The 20,324-nt window shown below is 46.8% G+C and overlaps 1 protein-coding gene across 2 annotated transcripts in view; it reads left to right on the forward strand.

Moving 5' to 3' along the window:
* Nucleotides 1–228: 228 nt before the first annotated feature.
* The window catches only part of aldh18a1 (aldehyde dehydrogenase 18 family, member A1), a 67,324-nt gene continuing 47,228 nt past the window's right edge, over nt 229–20,324 (forward strand). For both annotated transcript variants that reach the window (XM_038822115.1, XM_038822116.1), the window contains exons 1-2: nt 229–433; nt 1,493–1,614. In XM_038822115.1, coding sequence (XP_038678043.1) covers nt 1,527–1,614 — 88 coding nt within the window. In that variant the 5' untranslated portion in view covers nt 229–433; nt 1,493–1,526. The remainder of the gene's footprint in view (nt 434–1,492; nt 1,615–20,324) is intronic.

Consider the following 20,324-nt stretch of genomic DNA (forward strand, 5'->3'; position numbering starts at 1 on the left):
CAAGAGAAAAGATCAACTTTTGGCACTGGGAGATTGAAGGAATAATGTTTGAATGCAGCCGTTTTTCTGCAAGCTGTGTGAGCTGCCTCCCTTTCCCAGTCCTGGCCCACGTGGCTTTGTTTGCAATTTCTTTGCTGGATTTCATCAGCTGCTGACAGGGCAGTAAGAGGAGGATTCAGAAATCACTTCCACTTGACACACCGGAAGCAGCTCAGATGCACAGTCTGACTGGCTGCTTCCATTGGGGGTGTCACTTTGCTCTTTTCAGAGTGAATCTCTTGGTTTCGGTTTAATTCAAGTCCCATTTCTCACAGCTTCAGTGACTGACATTGAGCAGAAGGCGGCAGCTAGCTGAATCTGTTCATGTTAACAACATTATCACTGCAGAAACCTTTCGCAGAAACAAAAAGTATTTTTTAGTCCAAAATCTCTGGTAGGTGACGTGGAATTGCTTTTAAAAGAAACGCGGAGCCATCAATAAAAAGTCATGAGGACTGTCAGTAATTTTCAGGGCAGGTGACGGGAGACTGTTCACAGTTTAAAATTGCATGTTTTGTGCAAGAATGTTCTGTAATGATCACTGACTGCTGCGTAATATTTAGGGCAATTCACAATAGGAATGGTGTTTAACCTGTTCAACCTCCTCTTTATTGAATCACAACCCTTCATTTAATCGTCTCCTGCAACAGCTGATTATTAAATAAACGTAGATACGGGTCACCACCCACCTGTGGTTCTCTCTCTGAACCTCTGATCTACCTTAAAGTACTGATTACGTTTCACTATCTTAATCCCCCTGCACATTTTGCACACGTCTAAAGTGTTACTTTGGGAGCTATTGTCTCAATACTGGGAAACCTCCTTTACTGTAAGAGCACCCCCTCCCCATCCCCCCCCCCCCCCCCCCAACCCAACCCCCACCTCCTGAACTAGACTCTGAAAAGTTCACCTTCCAAACTCTTCGCCCTCCGAATACAGCAACGGCTGGAGAAAACCCATTGACATCAGATCATAAAACATAGATCATGGGCAGCACGGTAGCATTGTGGATAGTACAATCGCTTCACAGCTCCAGGGTCCCAGGTTCGATTCCGGCTTGGGTCACTGTCTGTGCGGAGTCTGCACATCCTCCCAGTGTGTGCGTGGGTTTCCTCCGGGTGCTCCGGTTTCCTCCCACAGTCCAAAGATGTGCGGGTTAGGTGCATTGGCCATGCTAAATTGCCCTTAGTGTCCAAAATTGCCCCTAGTGTTGGGTGGGGTTACTGGGTAATGGGGATAGGGTGGAGGTGTTGACCTTGGATAGGGGGTAGGGTGCTCTTTCCAAGAGCCGGTGCAGACTCGATGGGCCGAATGGCCTCCTTCTGCACTGTAAATTCTATGTAAATAATTGTCTGAGCTTTTAGTTAGCGTACTGATACATTTCCTGCAGTGATCATACAGTTGGACAGTTTAATGTTGGACCGTTCTTGCTCACACTTTGCTATTTACTCAGTTGCAGGTTTTGAAGTTGTTGCCAATTCCTCATCATGATGTGTAAAACAGGCCTCATCAATCGTTTCAGAGCAGCCACACTCAACTCAAAGCTGTCCAGAGGAGGAGTACGGCCAACTACGTGTGAGCATTAAGTAGCAGAAGGTTTTGCTGCAGCTTTGGGTCTGATGTTAGACATGCCAGGAGGCGGATTTTGATTTGGGATAACTTAGATTGAATGGTGTCAGAATGTTGAAAAATGCTAAAGCATTTCTCTGGGTAACTTGGGTTTATAACAGCTCCTGTAGGTTTTGCGAGGAACTATTTTTAAATGTGGGCAAATGAGGAAACTTTGTGTCAAGGCTGCGGGAAGGGGAGTGTTAGAGAATTACACATACATGCTTCATTCTTAAAAGTCATGATAATTACTTTACTGTGTAGCGATGTACAAACATTTACAAAACTCTTATGATATTTTAGTAAACAATCAGTTTAAGATCATCACAAGGGCATTAACAGGATCAGTGTGAGGGGGTACAGCAGAAGTGATGTGAAGAATCAAACAGCCCAAATTGGTGGCTGGAGCAGGACGGGGAGGTTGGGAAGCTGGGCCGGGGTGGGGGGAACAGGTCCACACTGTAATATTTAGGGGGCTTACTCACCTTTAAGGTTATTTTGCTTTGTGAGTGTGTGACCCCAGGTCCTTCTCATACTCAGACACACCGAGAAATAGGAAGCAGAGCCGAGCAGCTGGATGCTGCAGACAGATCGATGCTAATATTTCATCACACAGATCTTGCACCTCATTTAAATGATGGGTAAAAATCGCTTTGGAAAGTCCACTTGTGACAATAACTTTCTTTTCCCCTTTCAGGACGTGAAGCACCTGCTGTGTGCATTTAGAACTGTCTCATTTTATTCATTTTATTCCTTTTATGTGAATTGCTCTTCTGTCTATTGCCTGTAAGAATCCTACAAAAATGTTTGAAAAGTTTTACAAACCTCATCCCTAATCCAGCAGGTGCAAAAGACCAAGGTTAATGATCCCATTTCGGAGCTTTTTATGGAAACGGGCAGAAGGCTATTTTAAAACCAGTGCCTAACAAGGCATCTTCAGACCAGAATTGTGGTGGACTGGGCTATTCAATGGAGGGCACCACTTCTCATTCACACTGTGCACTGTTCCTCATTCACACTGTGCACCGCTTCTCATTCACACTGTGCACTGTTTCTCATTCACACTGTGCACTGTTTCTCATTCACACTGTGCAGGGTTTCCCATTCACACTGTGCACTGTTTCTCATTCACACTGTGCACTGTTTCTCATTCACACTGTGCACTGTTTCTCATTCACACTGTGCACTGTTTCTCATTCACTCTGTGCACTGTTTCTCATTCACGCTGTGCACTGTTTCTCATTCACACTGTGCACTGTTTCTCATTCACACTGTGCACTGTTTCTCATTCACACTGTGCACTGTTTCCCATTCACACTGTGCACTGTTTCTCATTCACACTGTGCCCTGTTTCTCATTCACACTGTGCAGGGTTTCTCATTCACACTGTGCAGTGTTTCCCATTCACACTGTGCAGTGTTTCTCATTCACACTGTGCACTGTTTCTCATTCACACTGTGCAGGGTTTCTCATTCACACTGTGCAGAGTTTCTCATTCACACTGTGCACTGTTTCTCATTCACACTGTGCAGAGTTTCTCATTCACACTGTGCACTGTTTCTCATTCACACTGTGCACTTTTCTCATTCACACTGTGCACTGTTTCTCATTCACACTGTGCACTGTTTCTCATTCACACTGTGCGCTGTTTCTCATTCACACTGTGCGCTGTTTCTCATTCACGCTGTGCACTGTTTCTCATTTCACACTGTGCACTGTTTCCTATTCACACTGTGCACTGTTTCCCATTCACACTGTGCACTGTTTCCCATTCACACTGTGCAGTGTTTCTCATTCACACTGTGCACTGTTTCTCATTCACACTGTGCACTGTTTCCCATTCACACTGCAGTGTTTCCCATTCACACTGTGCACTGTTTCCTATTCACACTGTGCAGTGTTTCCCATTCACACTGTGCCCTGTTTCTCATTCACACTGCACTGTTTCCCATTCACACTGTGCAGGGTTTCTCATTCACACTGTGCAGTGTTTCCCATTCACACTGTGCCCTGTTTCTCATTCACACTGCACTGTTTCCCATTCACACTGTGCAGGGTTTCTCATTCACACTGTGCACTGTTTCCCATTCACACTGTGCACTGTTTCTCATTCACACTGTGCACTGTTTCTCATTCACACTGCAGTGTTTCCCATTCACACTGTGCCCTGTTTCCCATTCACACTGTGCACTGTTTCTCATTCACACTGTGCAGGGTTTCTCATTCACACTGTGCCCTGTTTCCCATTCACACTGTGCACTGTTTCTCATTCACACTGTGCACTGTTTCTCATTCACACTGTGCAGTGTTTCCCATTCACACTGTGCCCTGTTTCCCATTCACACTGTGCAGTGTTTCTCATTCACACTGCAGTGTTTCCCATTCACACTGTGCACTGTTTCCCATTCACACTGTGCACTGTTTCCCATTCACACTGTGCACTGTTTCTCATTCACACTGTGCCCTGTTTCCCATTCACACTGTGCACTGTTTCTCATTCACACTGTGCACTGTTTCTCATTCACGCTGTGCACTGTTTCTCATTCACGCTGTGCACTGTTTCTCATTCACGCTGTGCACTGTTTCTCATTCACACTGTGCACTGTTTCTCATTCACACTGTGCACTGTTTCCCATTCACACTGTGCCCTGTTTCTCATTCACACTGTGCCCTGTTTCTCATTCACACTGTGCAGGGTTTCTCATTCACACTGTGCAGTGTTTCCCATTCACACTGTGCAGTGTTTCTCATTCACACTGTGCACTGTTTCTCATTCACACTGTGCAGGGTTTCTCATTCACACTGTGCAGAGTTTCTCATTCACACTGTGCACTGTTTCTCATTCACACTGTGCAGAGTTTCTCATTCACACTGTGCACTGTTTCTCATTCACACTGTGCACTTTTCTCATTCACACTGTGCACTGTTTCTCATTCACACTGCACTGTTTCTCATTCACACTGTGCACTGTTTCTCATTCACGCTGTGCACTGTTTCTCATTCACGCTGTGCACTGTTTCTCATTCACACTGTGCACTGTTTCCCATTCACACTGTGCACTGTTTCTCAATCACACTGTGCACTGTTTCCCATTCACACTGCAGTGTTTCCCATTCACACTGTGCACTGTTTCCCATTCACACTGTGCAGTGTTTCTCATTCACACTGTGCACTGTTTCTCATTCACACTGTACACTGTTTCCCATTCACACTGTGCACTGTTTCCCATTCACACTGTGCACTGTTTCCCATTCACACTGCAGTGTTTCCCATTCACACTGTGCAGTGTTTCCCATTCACACTGTGCAGTGTTTCCCATTCACACTGTGCAGTGTTTCCCATTCACACTGTGCCCTGTTTCTCATTCACACTGCACTGTTTCCCATTCACACTGTGCAGGGTTTCTCATTCACACTGTGCAGTGTTTCCCATTCACACTGTGCCCTGTTTCTCATTCACACTGCACTGTTTCCCATTCACACTGTGCAGGGTTTCTCATTCACACTGTGCAGGGTTTCTCATTCACACTGTGCCCTGTTTCCCATTCACACTGTGCACTGTTTCTCATTCACACTGTGCAGGGTTTCTCATTCACACTGTGCCCTGTTTCCCATTCACACTGTGCCCTGTTTCCCATTCACACTGTGCACTGTTTCTCATTCACACTGTGCAATGTTTCCCATTCACACTGTGCACTGTTTCTCATTCACACTGTGCACTGTTTCTCATTCACACTGTGCACTGTTTCCCATTCACACTGTGCACTGTTTCTCATTCACACTGTGCACTGTTTCTCATTCACACTGTGCACTGTTTCCCATTCACACTGTGCACTGTTTCTCATTCACACTGTGCACTGTTTCTCATTCACACTGTGCACTGTTTCTCATTCACACTGTGCAGGGTTTCTCATTCACACTGTGCAGTGTTTCCCATTCACACTGTGCCCTGTTTCCCATTCACACTGTGCAGTGTTTCTCATTCACACTGCAGTGTTTCCCATTCACACTGTGCACTGTTTCCCATTCACACTGTGCACTGTTTCCCATTCACACTGTGCACTGTTTCTCATTCACACTGTGCCCTGTTTCCCATTCACACTGTGCACTGTTTCTCATTCACACTGTGCACTGTTTCCCATTCACACTGTGCAGGGTTTCTCATTCACACTGTGCAGTGTTTCCCATTCACACTGTGCACTGTTTCTCATTCACACTGTGCCCTGTTTCCCATTCACACTGTGCACTGTTTCTCATTCACACTGTGCACTGTTTCCCATTCACACTGTGTGGGTTTCTCATTCACACTGTGCCCTGTTTCCCATTCACACTGTGCACTTTTCTCATTCACACTGTGCAGAGTTTCTCATTCACACTGTGCACTTTTCTCATTCACACTGTGCAGAGTTTCTCATTCACACTGTGCACTGTTTCTCATTCACACTGTGCAGAGTTTCTCATTCACACTGTGCACTGTTTCTCATTCACACTGTGCACTTTTCTCATTCACACTGTGCACTGTTTCTCATTCACACTGTGCACTGTTTCTCATTCACACTGTGCGCTGTTTCTCATTCACACTGTGCGCTGTTTCTCATTCACGCTGTGCACTGTTTCTCATTTCACACTGTGCACTGTTTCCTATTCACACTGTGCACTGTTTCCCATTCACACTGTGCACTGTTTCCCATTCACACTGTGCAGTGTTTCTCATTCACACTGTGCACTGTTTCTCATTCACACTGTGCACTGTTTCCCATTCACACTGCAGTGTTTCCCATTCACACTGTGCACTGTTTCCTATTCACACTGTGCAGTGTTTCCCATTCACACTGTGCCCTGTTTCTCATTCACACTGCACTGTTTCCCATTCACACTGTGCAGGGTTTCTCATTCACACTGTGCAGTGTTTCCCATTCACACTGTGCCCTGTTTCTCATTCACACTGCACTGTTTCCCATTCACACTGTGCAGGGTTTCTCATTCACACTGTGCACTGTTTCCCATTCACACTGTGCACTGTTTCTCATTCACACTGTGCCCTGTTTCCCATTCACACTATGCACTGTTTCTCATTCACACTGTGCAGGGTTTCTCATTCACACTGTGCCCTGTTTCCCATTCACACTGTGCACTGTTTCTCATTCACACTGTGCACTGTTTCTCATTCACACTGTGCAGTGTTTCCCATTCACACTGTGCCCTGTTTCCCATTCACACTGTGCAGTGTTTCTCATTCACACTGCAGTGTTTCCCATTCACACTGTGCACTGTTTCCCATTCACACTGTGCACTGTTTCTCATTCACACTGTGCCCTGTTTCCCATTCACACTGTGCACTGTTTCTCATTCACACTGTGCACTGTTTCTCATTCACACTGTGCACTGTTTCTCATTCACGCTGTGCACTGTTTCTCATTCACGCTGTGCACTGTTTCCCATTCACGCTGTGCACTGTTTCTCATTCACACTGTGCACTGTTTCTCATTCACACTGTGCACTGTTTCCCATTCACACTGTGCCCTGTTTCTCATTCACACTGTGCCCTGTTTCTCATTCACACTGTGCAGGGTTTCTCATTCACACTGTGCAGTGTTTCCCATTCACACTGTGCAGTGTTTCTCATTCACACTGTGCACTGTTTCTCATTCACACTGTGCAGGGTTTCTCATTCACACTGTGCAGAGTTTCTCATTCACACTGTGCACTGTTTCTCATTCACACTGTGCAGAGTTTCTCATTCACACTGTGCACTGTTTCTCATTCACACTGTGCACTTTTCTCATTCACACTGTGCACTGTTTCTCATTCACACTGCACTGTTTCCCATTCACACTGTGCACTGTTTCTCAATCACACTGTGCACTGTTTCTCATTCACACTGTGCACTGTTTCCCATTCACACTGCAGTGTTTCCCATTCACACTGTGCACTGTTTCCCATTCACACTGTGCAGTGTTTCTCATTCACACTGTGCACTGTTTCTCATTCACACTGTGCACTGTTTCCCATTCACACTGTGCACTGTTTCCCATTCACACTGTGCACTGTTTCCCATTCACACTGCAGTGTTTCCCATTCACACTGTGCAGTGTTTCCCATTCACACTGTGCAGTGTTTCCCATTCACACTGTGCAGTGTTTCCCATTCACACTGTGCCCTGTTTCTCATTCACACTGCACTGTTTCCCATTCACACTGTGCAGGGTTTCTCATTCACACTGTGCAGTGTTTCCCATTCACACTGTGCCCTGTTTCTCATTCACACTGCACTGTTTCCCATTCACACTGTGCAGGGTTTCTCATTCACACTGTGCAGGGTTTCTCATTCACACTGTGCCCTGTTTCCCATTCACACTGTGCACTGTTTCTCATTCACACTGTGCAGGGTTTCTCATTTACACTGTGCCCTGTTTCCCATTCACACTGTGCCCTGTTTCCCATTCACACTGTGCACTGTTTCTCATTCACACTGTGCACTGTTTCTCATTCACACTGTGCAGTGTTTCCCATTCACACTGTGCCCTGTTTCCCATTCACACTGTGCAGTGTTTCTCATTCACACTGCAGTGTTTCCCATTCACACTGTGCACTGTTTCCCATTCACACTGTGCACTGTTTCTCATTCACACTGTGCCCTGTTTCCCATTCACACTGTGCACTGTTTCTCATTCACACTGTGCACTGTTTCCCATTCACACTGTGCAGGGTTTCTCATTCACACTGTGCAGTGTTTCCCATTCACACTGTGCACTGTTTCTCATTCACACTGTGCCCTGTTTCTCATTCACACTGTGCACTGTTTCCCATTCACACTGTGCACTGTTTCCCATTCACACTGTGCACTGTTTCTCATTCACACTGTGCCCTGTTTCTCATTCACACTGTGCACTGTTTCTCATTCACACTGTGCCCTGTTTCCCATTCACACTGTGCACTGTTTCTCATTCACACTGTGCACTGTTTCCCATTCACACTGTGTGGGTTTCTCATTCACACTGTGCCCTGTTTCCCATTCACACTGTGCACTTTTCTCATTCACACTGTGCAGAGTTTCTCATTCACACTGTGCACTTTTCTCATTCACACTGTGCAGAGTTTCTCATTCACGCTGTGCACTGTTTCTCATTCACGCTGTGCACTGTTTCTCATTCACACTGTGCACTGTTTCCCATTCACACTGTGCACTGTTTCTCATTCACACTGTGCACTGTTTCCCATTCACACTGTGCACTGTTTCCCATTCACACTGTGCACTGTTTCCCATTCACACTGTGCACTGTTTCCCATTCACACTGCAGTGTTTCCCATTCACACTGTGCACTGTTTCCCATTCACACTGTGCACTGTTTCTCATTCACACTGTGCACTGTTTCTCATTCACACTGTGCACTGTTTCCCATTCACACTGTGCCCTGTTTCTCATTCACACTGTGCCCTGTTTCTCATTCACACTGTGCAGGGTTTCTCATTCACACTGTGCAGTGTTTCCCATTCACACTGTGCAGTGTTTCTCATTCACACTGTGCACTGTTTCTCATTCACACTGTGCAGGGTTTCTCATTCACACTGTGCAGAGTTTCTCATTCACACTGTGCACTGTTTCTCATTCACACTGTGCAGAGTTTCTCATTCACACTGTGCAGAGTTTCTCATTCACACTGTGCACTGTTTCTCATTCACACTGTGCACTGTTTCTCATTCACACTGTGCACTGTTTCTCATTCACACTGTGCACTGTTTCTCATTTACGCTGTGCACTGTTTCTCATTCACGCTGTGCACTGTTTCTCATTCACACTGTGCACTGTTTCCCATTCACACTGTGCACTGTTTCTCAATCACACTGTGCACTGTTTCTCATTCACACTGTGCACTGTTTCCCATTCACACTGCAGTGTTTCCCATTCACACTGTGCACTGTTTCCCATTCACACTGTGCAGTGTTTCTCATTCACACTGTGCACTGTTTCTCATTCACACTGTGCACTGTTTCCCATTCACACTGTGCACTGTTTCCCATTCACACTGTGCACTGTTTCCCATTCACACTGCAGTGTTTCCCATTCACACTGTGCAGTGTTTCCCATTCACACTGTGCAGTGTTTCCCATTCACACTGTGCAGTGTTTCCCATTCACACTGTGCCCTGTTTCTCATTCACACTGCACTGTTTCCCATTCACACTGTGCAGGGTTTCTCATTCACACTGTGCAGTGTTTCCCATTCACACTGTGCCCTGTTTCTCATTCACACTGCACTGTTTCCCATTCACACTGTGCAGGGTTTCTCATTCACACTGTGCAGGGTTTCTCATTCACACTGTGCCCTGTTTCCCATTCACACTGTGCACTGTTTCTCATTCACACTGTGCAGGGTTTCTCATTCACACTGTGCAATGTTTCCCATTCACACTGTGCCCTGTTTCCCATTCACACTGTGCACTGTTTCTCATTCACACTGTGCAGGGTTTCTCATTCACACTGTGCACTGTTTCCCATTCACACTGTGCCCTGTTTCCCATTCACACTGTGCACTGTTTCTCATTCACACTGTGCCCTGTTTCCCATTCACACTGTGCCCTGTTTCCCATTCACACTGTGCCCTGTTTCCCATTCACACTGTGCACTGTTTCCCATTCACACTGTGCCCTGTTTCCCATTCACACTGTGCCCTGTTTCCCATTCACACTGTGCACTGTTTCTCATTCACACTGTGCAGTGTTTCTCATTCACACTGTGCACTGTTTCTCATTCACACTGTGCACTGTTTCTCATTCACGCTGTGCACTGTTTCTCATTCACACTGCGCACTGTTTCTCATTCACACTGTGCACTGTTTCCCATTCACACTGTGCAGGGTTTCTCATTCACACTGTGCAGTGTTTCCCATTCACACTGTGCCCTGTTTCCCATTCACACTGTGCAGTGTTTCCCATTCACACTGTGCCCTGTTTCCCATTCACACTGTGCAGGGTTTCTCATTCACACTGTGCAGGGTTTCTCATTCACACTGTGCCCTGTTTCCCATTCACACTGTGCCCTGTTTCCCATTCACACTGTGCACTGTTTCTCATTCACACTGTGCACTGTTTCTCATTCACGCTGTGCACTGTTTCTCATTCACACTGTGCAGTGTTTCCCATTCACACTGTGCCCTGTTTCCCATTCACACTGTGCAGTGTTTCTCATTCACACTGCAGTGTTTCCCATTCACACTGTGCACTGTTTCCCATTCACACTGTGCACTGTTTCCCATTCACACTGTGCACTGTTTCTCATTCACACTGTGCCCTGTTTCCCATTCACACTGTGCACTGTTTCTCATTCACACTGTGCACTGTTTCCCATTCACACTGTGCAGGGTTTCTCATTCACACTGTGCAGTGTTTCCCATTCACACTGTGCACTGTATCTCATTCACACTGTGCCCTGTTTCTCATTCACACTGTGCACTGTTTCCCATTCACACTGTGCACTGTTTCCCATTCACACTGTGCACTGTTTCTCATTCACACTGTGCCCTGTTTCTCATTCACACTGTGCACTGTTTCTCATTCACACTGTGCCCTGTTTCCCATTCACACTGTGCACTGTTTCTCATTCACACTGTGCACTGTTTCCCATTCACACTGTGTGGGTTTCTCATTCACACTGTGCCCTGTTTCCCATTCACACTGTGCACTTTTCTCATTCACACTGTGCAGAGTTTCTCATTCACACTGTGCACTTTTCTCATTCACACTGTGCAGAGTTTCTCATTCACGCTGTGCACTGTTTCTCATTCACGCTGTGCACTGTTTCTCATTCACACTGTGCACTGTTTCCCATTCACACTGTGCACTGTTTCTCATTCACACTGTGCACTGTTTCCCATTCACACTGTGCACTGTTTCCCATTCACACTGTGCACTGTTTCCCATTCACACTGTGCACTGTTTCCCATTCACACTGTGCACTGTTTCCCATTCACACTGTGCACTGTTTCCCATTCACACTGTGCACTGTTTCCCATTCACACTGTGCACTGTTTCCCATTCACACTGTGCACTGTTTCCCATTCACACTGTGCACTGTTTCCCATTCACACTGTGCACTGTTTCCCATTCACACTGTGCACTGTTTCCCATTCACACTGTGTACTGTTTCCCATTCACACTGCAGTGTTTCCCATTCACACTGTGCACTGTTTCCCATTCACACTGTGCACTGTTTCCCATTCACACTGTGCACTGTTTCCCATTCACACTGTGCAGGGTTTCTCATTCACACGGTGCAGCGTTTCTCATTCACACTGTGCTGGGTTTCTCATTCACACTGTGCACTGTTTCCCATTCACACTGTGCTGGGTTTCTCATTCTCACTGTGCACTGTTTCTCATTCACACTGTGCACTGTTTCTCATTCACACTGTGCACTGTTTCTCATTCACACTGTGCACTGTTTCTCATTCACACTGTGCACTGTTTCTCATTCACGCTGTGCACTGTTTCTCATTCACGCTGTGCACTGTTTCTCATTCACGCTGTGCACTGTTTCTCATTCACACTGTGCAGTGTTTCTCATTCACGCTGTGCACTGTTTCCCATTCACACTGTGCACTGTTTCTCATTCGCACTGTGCCCTGTTTCTCATTCACACTGTGCACCGTTTCTCATTCACACTGTGCACCGCTTCTCATTCACACTGTGCACCGCTTCTCATTCACACTGCACTTTTCTCATTCACACTGTGCAGAGTTTCTCATTCACACTGTGCCCTGTTTCTCATTCACGCTGTGCACTGTTTCTCATTCACACTGTGCAGGGTTTCTCATTCACACTGTGCACTTTTCTCATTCACACTGTGCACCGCTTCTCATTCACACTGTGCAGAGTTTCTCATTCATGCTGTGCACTGTTTCTCATTCACGCTGTGCACTGTTTCTCATTCACGCTGTGCACTGTTTCCCATTCACACTGTGCACTGTTTCTCATTCACACTGTGCCCTGTTTCTCATTCACACTGTGCACTTTTCTCATTCACACTGTGCACTGTTTCTCATTCACGCTGTGCCCTGTTTCCCATTCACACTGTGCACTGTTTCTCATTCACACTGTGCCCTGTTTCTCATTCACACTGTGCACTGTTTCTCATTCACACTGTGCAGGGTTTCTCATTCACACTGTGCCCTGTTTCCCATTCACACTGTGCAGTGTTTCTCATTCACACTGCAGTGTTTCCCATTCACACTGTGCACTGTTTCTCATTCACACTGCACTGTTTCCCATTCACACTGTGCAGTGTTTCTCATTCACACTGTGCCCTGTTTCTCATTCACACTGTGCACTGTTTCTCATTCACGCTGTGCACTGTTTCCCATTCACACTGTGCACTGTTTCTCATTCACACTGTGCCCTGTTTCTCATTCACACTGTGCACTTTTCTCATTCACACTGTGCACTGTTTCTCATTCACGCTGTGCCCTGTTTCCCATTCACACTGTGCACTGTTTCTCATTCACACTGTGCCCTGTTTCTCATTCACACTGTGCAGGGTTTCTCATTCACACTGTGCCCTGTTTCCCATTCACACTGTGCAGTGTTTCTCATTCACACTGCAGTGTTTCCCATTCACACTGTGCACTGTTTCTCATTCACACTGCACTGTTTCCCATTCACACTGTGCAGTGTTTCTCATTCACACTGTGCCCTGTTTCTCATTCACACTGTGCCCTGTTTCTCATTCACACTGTGCACTGTTTCTCATTCACACTGTGCACTGTTTCTCATTCACACTGTGCACTGTTTCTCATTCACACTGTGCAGGGTTTCTCATTCACACTGTGCACTGTTTCTCATTCACACTGTGCACTGTTTCTCATTCACACTGTGCACTGTTTCTCATTCACACTGTGCCCTGTTTCTCATTCACACTGTGCACTGTTTCTCATTCACACTGTGCAGGGTTTCTCATTCACACTGTGCACTTTTCTCATTCACACTGTGCACCGCTTCTCATTCACACTGTGCAGGGTTTCTCATTCACACTGTGCCCTGTTTCCCATTCACACTGTGCAGTGTTTCTCATTCACACTGCAGTGTTTCCCATTCACACTGTGCACTGTTTCCCATTCACACTGTGCACTGTTTCTCATTCACACTGCACTGTTTCCCATTCACACTGTGCAGTGTTTCTCATTCACACTGTGCACTGTTTCTCATTCACACTGTGCACTGTTTCTCATTCACACTGTGCACTGTTTCTCATTCACACTGTGCACTGTTTCTCATTCACACTGTGCCCTGTTTCTCATTCACACTGTGCCCTGTTTCCCATTCACACTGTGCCCTGTTTCCCATTCACACTGTGCCCTGTTTCTCATTCACACTGTGCACTGTTTCTCATTCACACTGTGCACTGTTTCTCATTCACTCTGTGCACTGTTTCTCATTCACACTGTGCACTGTTTCTCATTCACACTGTGCACTGTTTCTCATTCACACTGTGCACCGTTTCTCATTCACACTGTGCACTGTTTCTCATTCACACTGTGCACCGTTTCTCATTCACACTGTGCACGGTTTCTCATTCACACGGTGCACTGTTTCTCATTCACGCTGTGCACTGTTTCTCATTCACACTGTGCACTGTTTCTCATTCACACTGTGCACTGTTTCCCATTCACACTGTGCACTGTTTCCCATTCACACTGTGCACTGTTTCCCATTCACACTGTGCAGTGTTTCCCATTCACACTGTGCACTGTTTCCCATTCACACTGTGCACTGTTTCCCATTCACACTGTGCACTGTTTCCCATTCACACTGTGCACTGTTTCCCATTCACACTGTGCACTGTTTCCCATTCACACTGTGCACTGTTTCCCATTCACACTGTGCAGGGTTTCTCATTCACACGGTGCAGCGTTTCTCATTCACACTGTGCTGGGTTTCTCATTCACACTGTGCACTGTTTCCCATTCACACTGTGCTGGGTTTCTCATTCTCACTGTGCACTGTTTCTCATTCACACTGTGCACTGTTTCTCATTCACACTGTGCACTGTTTCTCATTCACACTGTGCACTGTTTCTCATTCACGCTGTGCACTGTTTCTCATTCACGCTGTGCACTGTTTCTCATTCACACTGTGCAGTGTTTCTCATTCACGCTGTGCACTGTTTCCCATTCACACTGTGCACTGTTTCTCATTCGCACTGTGCCCTGTTTCTCATTCACACTGTGCCCTGTTTCTCATTCACACTGTGCCCTGCTTCTCATTCACACTGTGCACCGCTTCTCATTCACACTGTGCACCGCTTCTCATTCACACTGCACTTTTCTCATTCACACTGTGCAGAGTTTCTCATTCACACTGTGCCCTGTTTCTCATTCACGCTGTGCACTGTTTCTCATTCACACTGTGCAGGGTTTCTCATTCACACTGTGCACTTTTCTCATTCACACTGTGCACCGCTTCTCATTCACACTGTGCAGAGTTTCTCATTCACGCTGTGCACTGTTTCTCATTCACGCTGTGCACTGTTTCTCATTCACACTGTGCACTGTTTCCCATTCACACTGTGCACTGTTTCTCATTCACACTGTGCCCTGTTTCTCATTCACACTGTGCACTTTTCTCATTCACACTGTGCACTGTTTCTCATTCACACTGTGCACTGTTTCTCATTCACACTGTGCCCTGTTTCCCATTCACACTGTGCACTGTTTCTCATTCACACTGTGCCCTGTTTCTCATTCACACTGTGCACTGTTTCTCATTCACACTGTGCAGGGTTTCTCATTCACACTGTGCCCTGTTTCCCATTCACACTGTGCAGTGTTTCTTATTCACACTGCAGTGTTTCCCATTCACACTGTGCACTGTTTCTCATTCACACTGTGCAGTGTTTCTCATTCACACTGTGCCCTGTTTCTCATTCACACTGTGCCCTGTTTCTCATTCACACTGTGCCCTGTTTCCCATTCACACTGTGCAGTGTTTCTTATTCACACTGCAGTGTTTCCCATTCACACTGTGCACTGTTTCTCATTCACACTGTGCAGTGTTTCCCATTCACACTGTGCACTGTTTCTCATTCACACTGTGCCCTGTTTCCCATTCACACTGTGCAGTGTTTCTTATTCACACTGCAGTGTTTCCCATTCACACTGTGCACTGTTTCTCATTCACACTGTGCAGTGTTTCCCATTCACACTGTGCACTGTTTCTCATTCACACTGTGCCCTGTTTCTCATTCACACTGTGCCCTGTTTCTCATTCACACTGTGCACTGTTTCTCATTCACACTGTGCACTGTTTCTCATTCACACTGTGCACTGTTTCTCATTCACACTGTGCAGGGTTTCTCATTCACACTGTGCACTGTTTCTCATTCACACTGTGCACTGTTTCTCATTCACACTGTGCACTGTTTCTCATTCACACTGTGCCCTGTTTCTCATTCACACTGTGCACTGTTTCTCATTCACACTGTGCAGGGTTTCTCATTCACACTGTGCACTTTTCTCATTCACACTGTGCACCGCTTCTCATTCACACTGTGCACTGTTTCTCATTCACACTGTGCACTGTTTCTCATTCACACTGTGCACTGTTTCTCATTCACACTGTGCCCTGTTTCCCATTCACACTGTGCCCTGTTTCCCATTCACACTGTGCCCTGTTTCCCATTCACACTGTGCCCTGTTTCTCATTCACACTGTGCACTGTTTCTCATTCACACTGTGCACTGTTTCTCATTCACACTGTGCACTGTTTCTCATTCACACTGTGCACCGTTTCTCATTCACACTGTGCACCGTTTCTCATTCACACTGTGCACCGTTTCTCATTCACACTGTGCACCGTTTCTCATTCACACTGTGCACCGTTTCTCATTCACACTGTGCACCGTTTCTCATTCACACTGTGCACCGTTTCTCATTCACACTGTGCACCGTTTCTCATTCACACGGTGCACTGTTTCTCATTCACACTGTGCACTGTTTCTCATTCACACTGTGCACTGTTTCTCATTCACACTGCAGGGTTTCTCATTCACACTGTGCACTGTTTCCCATTCACACTGTGCACTGTTTCTCATTCACACTGTGCACTGTTTCTCATTCACACTGTGCAGGGTTTCTCATTCACACTGTGCACTGTTTCTCATTCACACTGTGCACTGTTTCTCATTCACACTGTGCACTGTTTCTCATTCACACTGTGCACTGTTTCCCATTCACACTGTGCAGGGTTTCCCATTCACACTGTGCCCTGTTTCTCATTCACACTGTGCTGGGTTTCTCATTCACGCTGTGCCCTGTTTCTCATTCACACTGTGCACTGTTTCTCATTCACACTGTGCACTGTTTCTCATTCACACTGTGCACTGTTTCTCATTCACACTGTGCACTGTTTCTCATTCACATTGTGCACTGTTTCTCATTCACACTGTGCACTGTTTCTCATTCACACTGTGCACTGTTTCTCATTCACACTGTGCAGTGTTTCCCATTCACACTGTGCAGGGTTTCCCATTCACACTGTGCACTGTTTCTCATTCACACGGTGCACTGTTTCTCATTCACACTGTGCACTGTTTCTCATTCACACTGTGCACTGTTTCTCATTCACACTGCAGGGTTTCTCATTCACACTGTGCACTGTTTCCCATTCACACTGTGCACTGTTTCTCATTCACACTGTGCACTGTTTCTCATTCACACTGTGCAGGGTTTCTCATTCACACTGTGCACTGTTTCTCATTCACACTGTGCACTGTTTCTCATTCACACTGTGCACTGTTTCTCATTCACACTGTGCACTGTTTCCCATTCACACTGTGCAGGGTTTCCCATTCACACTGTGCCCTGTTTCTCATTCACACTGTGCTGGGTTTCTCATTCACGCTGTGCCCTGTTTCTCATTCACACTGTGCACTGTTTCTCATTCACACTGTGCACTGTTTCTCATTCACACTGTGCACTGTTTCTCATTCACACTGTGCACTGTTTCTCATTCACATTGTGCACTGTTTCTCATTCACACTGTGCACTGTTTCTCATTCACACTGTGCACTGTTTCTCATTCACACTGTGCAGTGTTTCCCATTCACACTGTGCAGGGTTTCCCATTCACACTGTGCACTGTTTCTCATTCACACTGTGCACTGTTTCTCATTTACACTGTGCACTGTTTCTCATTTACACTGGTGTTACAGATGTGTGAAAGGTGGTGGGTTTACTTGAACTCTTGGTCTTTATTATTGTGGCGGAGTTGCCACTTTAGCACATTAACTTCTATTTCTCTAATCAGCTGATTTGCACTATTGTCATTTTAACTGTTACGATGGCTCCAGTTGAGTAATTGCTCAAGTAATTGCTCAAGTAATTTCTACCAGCAGAGGGCAGCAGAGCAGAGCTACTGATCAGCTGTTCTGGGGAAATTTGCATACGTGCAGTGCGGTCAGCCTAAGTCGAAGGTGAACCTGCGAAGAAGACCCAAGAAGTTTGAGTAAAGGCAAGCAACCAGCAGAGGGCAGCAGAGCAGAGCTACTGATCAGCTGTTCTGGGGAAATTTGCATACGTGCAGTGCGGTCAGCCTAAGTCGAAGGTGAACCTGCGAAGAAGACCCAAGGAGTTTGAGTAAAGGCAAGCAACCAGCAGAGGGCAGCAGAGCAGAGCTACTGATCAGCTGTTCTGGGGAAATTTGCATACGTGCAGTGCGGTCAGCCTAAGTCGAAGGTGAACCTGCGAAGAAGACCCAAGGAGTTTGAGTAAAGGCAAGCAACCAGCAGAGGGCAGCAGAGCAGAGCTACTGATCAGCTGTTCTGGGGAAATTTGCATACGTGCAGTGCGGTCAGCCTAAGTCGAAGGTGAACCTGCGAAGAAGACCCAAGGAGTTTGAGTAAAGGCAAGCAACCAGCAGAGGGCAGCAGAGCAGAGCTACTGATCAGCTGTTCTGGGGAAATTTGCATACGTGCAGTGCGGTCAGCCTAAGTCGAAGGTGAACCTGCGAAGAAGACCCAAGGAGTTTGAGTAAAGGCAAGCAACCAGCAGAGGGCAGCAGAGCAGAGCTACTGATCAGCTGTTCTGGGGAAATTTGCATACGTGCAGTGCGGTCAGCCTAAGTTGAAGGTGGTTTGTGGAGGGGCTGTTGGCAACTGACAGTTAAACCCGAAACACTTTGTGAGTGTTTCCCACCCTACCTCCTCCTCTAACCAACCCCCCCACCCCACGGTGGTTGGGAAGCGGGAGCAGGGGCCTGTCGTGAAGGTGAGTGAGTGCCTTTAAATTTGCTTACCTTTCAGCGGGATCAGGGTTTGAGGTAATATCAGGTAAGCTCTTCCTTTCTTTTTCTTTTTCTTGTTTTTTTTTTAATCTAGAGGGGATGTCAGGGAAGGCAGTACAATGCTCCTCCTGCAGAATGTTTGAGGTGAGGGACGCCGTCAGTGTCCCTGCTGATTTCATCTGTGGGAAGTGCACCCAACTCCAGCTCCTCAAAAACCGTGTTAGGGACCTGGAGCTTGAGCTGGATGAACTTCGGATCATTCGGGAGGCAGAGGGGGTCATAGATAGGAGCTTCAGGGAAGTAGTTACACCAAAGACTGGAGATAGATGGGTAACTGTAAGAGGGACTGGGAAGAAGCAGTCAGTGCAGGGACCCCCTGCGGTCGTTCCCCTGAGTAACAAGTATACCGTTTTGGATACTTGTGGGGGGGACGACTTACCAGGGGTAAGCCATGGGGTACGGGCCTCTGGCACGGAGTCTGTCCCTGTTGCTCAGAAGGGAAGGGGGGAAAGGAGTAGAACATTAGTAATTGGGGACTCAATAGTCAGGGGCACAGATAGGAGATTTTGTGGGAGCGAGAGAGACTCACGTTTGGTATGTTGCCTCCCAGGTGCAAGGGTACGTGATGTCTCGGATCGTGTTTTCCGGGTCCTTAAGGGGGAGGGGGAGCAGCCCCAAGTCGTAGTCCACATTGGCACTAACGACATAGGTAGGAAAGGGGACAAGGATGTCAGGCAGGCCTTTAGGGAGCTAGGATGGAAGCTCAGAGCGAGAACAAACAGAGTTGTTATCTCTGGGTTGTTGCCCGTGCCACGTGATAGTGAGACGAGGAATAGGGAGAGAGAGCAATTAAACACGTGGCTACAGGGATGGTGCAGGCGGGAGGGATTCAGATTTCTGGATAACTGGGGCTCTTTCTGGGGAAGGTGGGACCTCTATAGACAGGATGGTCTACATCTGAACCTGAGGGGCACCAATATCCTGGGGGGGAGATTTGTTAGTACTCTTTGGGGGGGTTTAAACTAATTCAGCAGGGGCATGGGAACCTGGATTGTAGTTTTGGGGTGCGAGAGATTGAGAGTAGAGAGGTCAGGAGCACAGTTTTGACTTCGCAGGAGGGCGGCAGTGTTCAGGTCTGTGGTTTGAAGTGTGTCTATTTCAATGCCAGGAGTATACGAAATAAGGTAGGGGAACTGGCAGCATGGGTTGGTACCTGGGACTTCGATGTTGTGGCCATTTCAGAGACATGGATAGAGCAGGGACAGGAATGGTTGTTGCAGGTTCCGGGGTTTAGGTGCTTTAGTAAGGTCAGAGAAGGGGGCAAAAGAGGGGGAGGTGTGGCGCTGCTAGTCAAGGACAGTATTACGGTGGTAGAAAGGATGCAAGATGGGGACTGTTCTTCCGAGG

This window comes from Scyliorhinus canicula, chromosome 16 (assembly GCF_902713615.1).
Source record: "Scyliorhinus canicula chromosome 16, sScyCan1.1, whole genome shotgun sequence".
NCBI classification, from domain to species: Eukaryota; Metazoa; Chordata; class Chondrichthyes; order Carcharhiniformes; family Scyliorhinidae; genus Scyliorhinus; species Scyliorhinus canicula.